The 4,107-nt window shown below is 39.3% G+C and overlaps 1 protein-coding gene and 2 gene segments (V, D, J or C); 2 read left to right on the forward strand and 1 right to left on the reverse strand.

Moving 5' to 3' along the window:
- The window catches only part of cabp5b (calcium binding protein 5b), a 2,913-nt gene extending 2,527 nt beyond the window's left edge, over window positions 1-386 (reverse strand). Inside the window, exon 1 of the mRNA XM_029159778.3 lies at window positions 206-386. Within this exon, the coding sequence (XP_029015611.1) occupies window positions 206-256 (51 nt within the window). The 5' untranslated portion in view covers window positions 257-386. The remainder of the gene's footprint in view (window positions 1-205) is intronic.
- A 1,496-nt stretch (window positions 387-1,882) lies between these two features.
- LOC114860886 (Ig heavy chain V region XIG14-like) lies at window positions 1,883-2,385 on the forward strand. The segment is given in 2 exon segments: window positions 1,883-1,994; window positions 2,069-2,385. Coding segments are annotated over 2 exon segments (345 nt in total).
- Window positions 2,386-3,030: 645 nt separating this feature from the next.
- LOC114850637 (Ig heavy chain V region G4-like) lies at window positions 3,031-3,770 on the forward strand. The segment is given in 2 exon segments: window positions 3,031-3,203; window positions 3,326-3,770. Coding segments are annotated over 2 exon segments (366 nt in total).
- Window positions 3,771-4,107: the final 337 nt, after the last annotated feature.

The following is a 4,107-nucleotide window of genomic DNA, read 5'->3' on the forward strand; positions in this document are numbered from 1 at the left end:
TCATCTGCTCCGTCCACCTGTCTCACCTGGTCCATACAGTAACGGACCGGACGCACAGCATCATCAGTCAGCAAGTATTTCCTGCAAAGTTCAATTACTGACAAACCTCCTGTCTTCGTTTAACTCCTGAAAATGTGGACTGAAGCTGGAGATGTATAAAAACTACAAACAAGCAAATCTCAAACTTCCCTGTGAACAAACTCACTTCTCTCTTCGTTCCCCCTCTGAGAAAGATGCAGGCTTGTTTGAGGCTCATTATGAGTCTCCGTTGATTCCCTCAGTTCTCGGACGGCTGGAAGTTCTTGGCTGGAAATGAATCTGCATCTGCTGAGTTATGAGGCCGTAGTTGCTTCTTGGGCCGGAGCGTGCGTGTGTGTGTGTGTGTGTGTGTGTGTGTGTGGTCAGCAGTGATCTGCGCCTGCCTGAGAGGAGGGACGTGGTCTCTTATGGATTAACTCTGCAGCTTTGGTTTAGAAAAGAAACACGGGCTTAATTCTGTGCATTTACCCAATTGCACAAACACCGATATTGTGTTAAAAGTTTTTTTTTTCTCACAAATAATGAATATGATGAATTTAGCACTTTACAGTAATAAGAACTATTATGTGCTGTTCACTCCTTTTGTTTTTGTTAAATTAACATCATGCAACACTTTTCTTGTTGCATGATGTTTATTATTATATGAAACTCATTCTACTGAATTAACCTTTATTTTCCTAATTTGATTATTAAAACACTAATTCATTTGGGGAAAAAAATAAAATCCATCTCTCTCGTGTTCCATTTCATTTTTGACGTCAGCCATCTTTTCTTTGCGTGCTGCCAGTCTGTCAGGACGGAATCCAACAGATGGACGATGGAGAGGGACAAAGTCCCACATGCCGGTGCATAACATGTACGACCAGCTTCAAAACACTGTTTTATTCCTATGGATTTTGATGATATCCAAAAATAATCTGAATGTACAGATCTGAGAAGCATCATCCGTCTGACATTGATCTGAGTATTACTGATTATAACTGCAGCTCATGCAATGCTTCACCACTATGAATGATAACATATACAATCAGCTTATTATATAACTGTACATACAAACGATAGCATCTTAAAATTACTTGTAAAAATTAAAAATTTGATGTTAATTTGTTAAATAAAAACAAGAAAGAGTTAAATAAATGAAAAACAAAATTATTTATTTGATCCCCCAAAACTACTGTGCTGAGTCATAGCTTTTTTTCAAACATAAATTTGGTTTGACTGCGTACGTAAACATGTTGAGCATAAGCTGACATTCTGCTCATGATGTCAGATAACAGATGCCATGAAATCACTTTCATATCTTGTTACATAACAGCATTAATACACAGCATATACTGTTCGCAACCTACAGACGGCTCAAGTTCACCAGAGAAAATCATCATATTTTACCTGTTTGTGTAATAAGTTGGAGAAGCTGCTCAACATTTAACTGCAGCGTGACACAAAACGAGGAGATTTCACAGTCAATACATCTGATGAAAAATTAACTTCTGTTTCACTCTGATGCAAAAAGTGTAAATCTTACAGTGTAGTATTAAATTGTATTATTAAATTTATCAGCGAGACCTTGCATTGGGAGTATATCTGTGCTGCAATGCTCCAAAAATATACCAAATACTTGTCATTGCTTTAATTCTTCCTTCTGCTTGAGTTTGTCTCGTTTCCTTCAACTACCAGCAGAGGGCAGCACATCTTGTGGACAGAGGAAGCACCAGCTGAGGCTGTGGGTTCTGACTTCCTGAGTGAACAAAACATACCAGTATTAGAGTCAGCTCAGTTCAATGAGCCATGATACTCAGTCAGCCTCAGTGTATAGTATGCAAAGTGAGCCTGGTCCCAGTGTCTATAAAGAGCTGACATCACATCAGCTGCAGCAGAAGGAGAGAAGCTCCCATCAGCTTCAACACCAACCATGTTCTCTGTAGCTCTGCTGCTGCTGTTGGCTGCTGGATCCTGTGAGTCTCACTGAGACACCCACAGTATGAGACAACACACTGACTGTTCACACTAACGCAGCTTTTCTCCACAGGTGTGAAGTGTGAACAGCTGACACAGCCAGACTCTGTGACTGTGCAGCCAGGTCAGCGTCTGACCCTCACCTGTCAGGTCACTTATTCTCTTGGCTACGCGACACACTGGATCAGACAACCTGCAGGGAAAGGACTGGAGTGGATCGGGAGGAGATCCACTGGAGGCTCTGACTACAAAGATTCACTGAAGAACAAATTCACCATTGATGTTGATGCTTCCAGCAAAACATTGACTCTAAACGGACAGAACCTGGAGCCTGAAGACTCTGCTGTTTATTACTGTGCCAGACAGTCACAGTGACACAAAGCATCAGTGGAGCTGAACAAAAACCCCTCAGAGCCAAACATTAGTAACATGGATCCACCAGAGGAGGAGCCTCAGACCAGGAATGAGTTAAACCAGTCAACAAATACACAATGTGTCTAAAAGTCAGTCTTAAGATAAAAAAAAATTGCACCTGTTTTATTGTTACAGCAGAAACAGTTGTTTTGTATTTACTTTCACTTTGAGAAATATTAAATTATGAATATATATTAAATAATAAATTCTTCTAATTTCCTCTCAATAAATAACCTTAAAACCAAACTTAAAAAATACTTTCAGCTAAAACCACATTGTGTTGGAACAGGAGCCAACACCTCCCTGATGCAAATCTTCTCTCATTTTCAAAATAATATTATACTATTCTTAGTCAGTTCATGGCTGTTTAACTGCAGACTGCAGCTGTTCCTGCAGATGGATCATGAATAAAAAAAACAATAAGGCATAAAAACGGAAGAGTTGCTGTTTATTATCAGACAAACAACAACGCAAAATATGTCACATCAGGATGAGTAGAAGGAAACCTCTTGATTACTGCATTTGCTATGACATAAATTTAAATAAATAAATAAAAGATATTTTTATTCGTTAGCAAAAGGTAAAACTTACAATGAAAAACAATCATATGAATACACATGTTTTTATGTCTCACAGATCACATGCTGTTGCAGGTGGAACCACTCCCTGTCAATAGTGTCTCCATGCAAATCTCCTGCCTGCTCTTATAATCCATGAGCAGCATCAGAGTCACATCTCCAGCCTCAGGATGAAGAACACACTCACTCTGCTGCTGGCTGCTCTCTCTCTGACCTGTGAGTGTTCTAAAATATTGTTGGTTTCTGTCCTATCAGGAAGCAACCACTGATGATTAAACAGTGATTTGATCAATAAAATCTCAAATGAAAATCTGACATTTGTGTTTTCGTGTCATCAGGTTGTTCAGGTCAGAGCATGGAGTCCATTCCTTCCACTGCAGTAGTGAAGAAGCCTGGAGAGACCCTCAGTCTGTCCTGCAGAGGATCTGGGTTCACATTTAACTGCTGTTATATGCACTGGGTCAGACAACCTGCAGGAAAAGGACTGGAATGGATGGGGAGAGGTGGCTCTAATACTAATGATAACGTCTATGCCAACAATTTGAGAGGACGGATAGAAATCAGCAGAGATGACAGCAACAGCTTGGTGCATCTGAAACTGTCCAACCTGCAGCCTGAAGACTCTGCTGTTTATTACTGTGCTAAAGACTCACAGTGACACAAAGCATCAGTGGAGCTGAACAAAAACCCCTCAGAGCCAAACATTAGTAACATGGATCCACCAGAGGAGGAGCCTCAGACCAGGAATGAGTTAAAGACAAGTTCAATATGAACATTGTTCATAGGAGACATTAAGTACAGAGATACTGAATATCTGTTTAATCTAGAATAGATATTTAGTTTCTACGCCTAAATGAATGTATTAATCATATATCACTTGATTGTTAATTGTCAAAATTGCTTTTTTATAGTATGAAAGTATAAGTGGCATATGAAGTACTTCTAAAAACTATGTTCATCATGTTTGTTTCATGATAAATAAAGTAATGTGATCTCCCCTTTTTTGTTCTGTTGTTTGTTCACAGGTTTTGCCTGAAATCACATCCTGCTCATAACGTCAGATACACAGACACCATTAAACCTGATTATATCTGTTCACTTACAGTATTAGCAAAATCCT

The sequence above is a fragment of the Betta splendens genome, chromosome 8, assembly GCF_900634795.4.
Source record: "Betta splendens chromosome 8, fBetSpl5.4, whole genome shotgun sequence".
Classification (NCBI taxonomy): domain Eukaryota; kingdom Metazoa; phylum Chordata; class Actinopteri; order Anabantiformes; family Osphronemidae; genus Betta; species Betta splendens.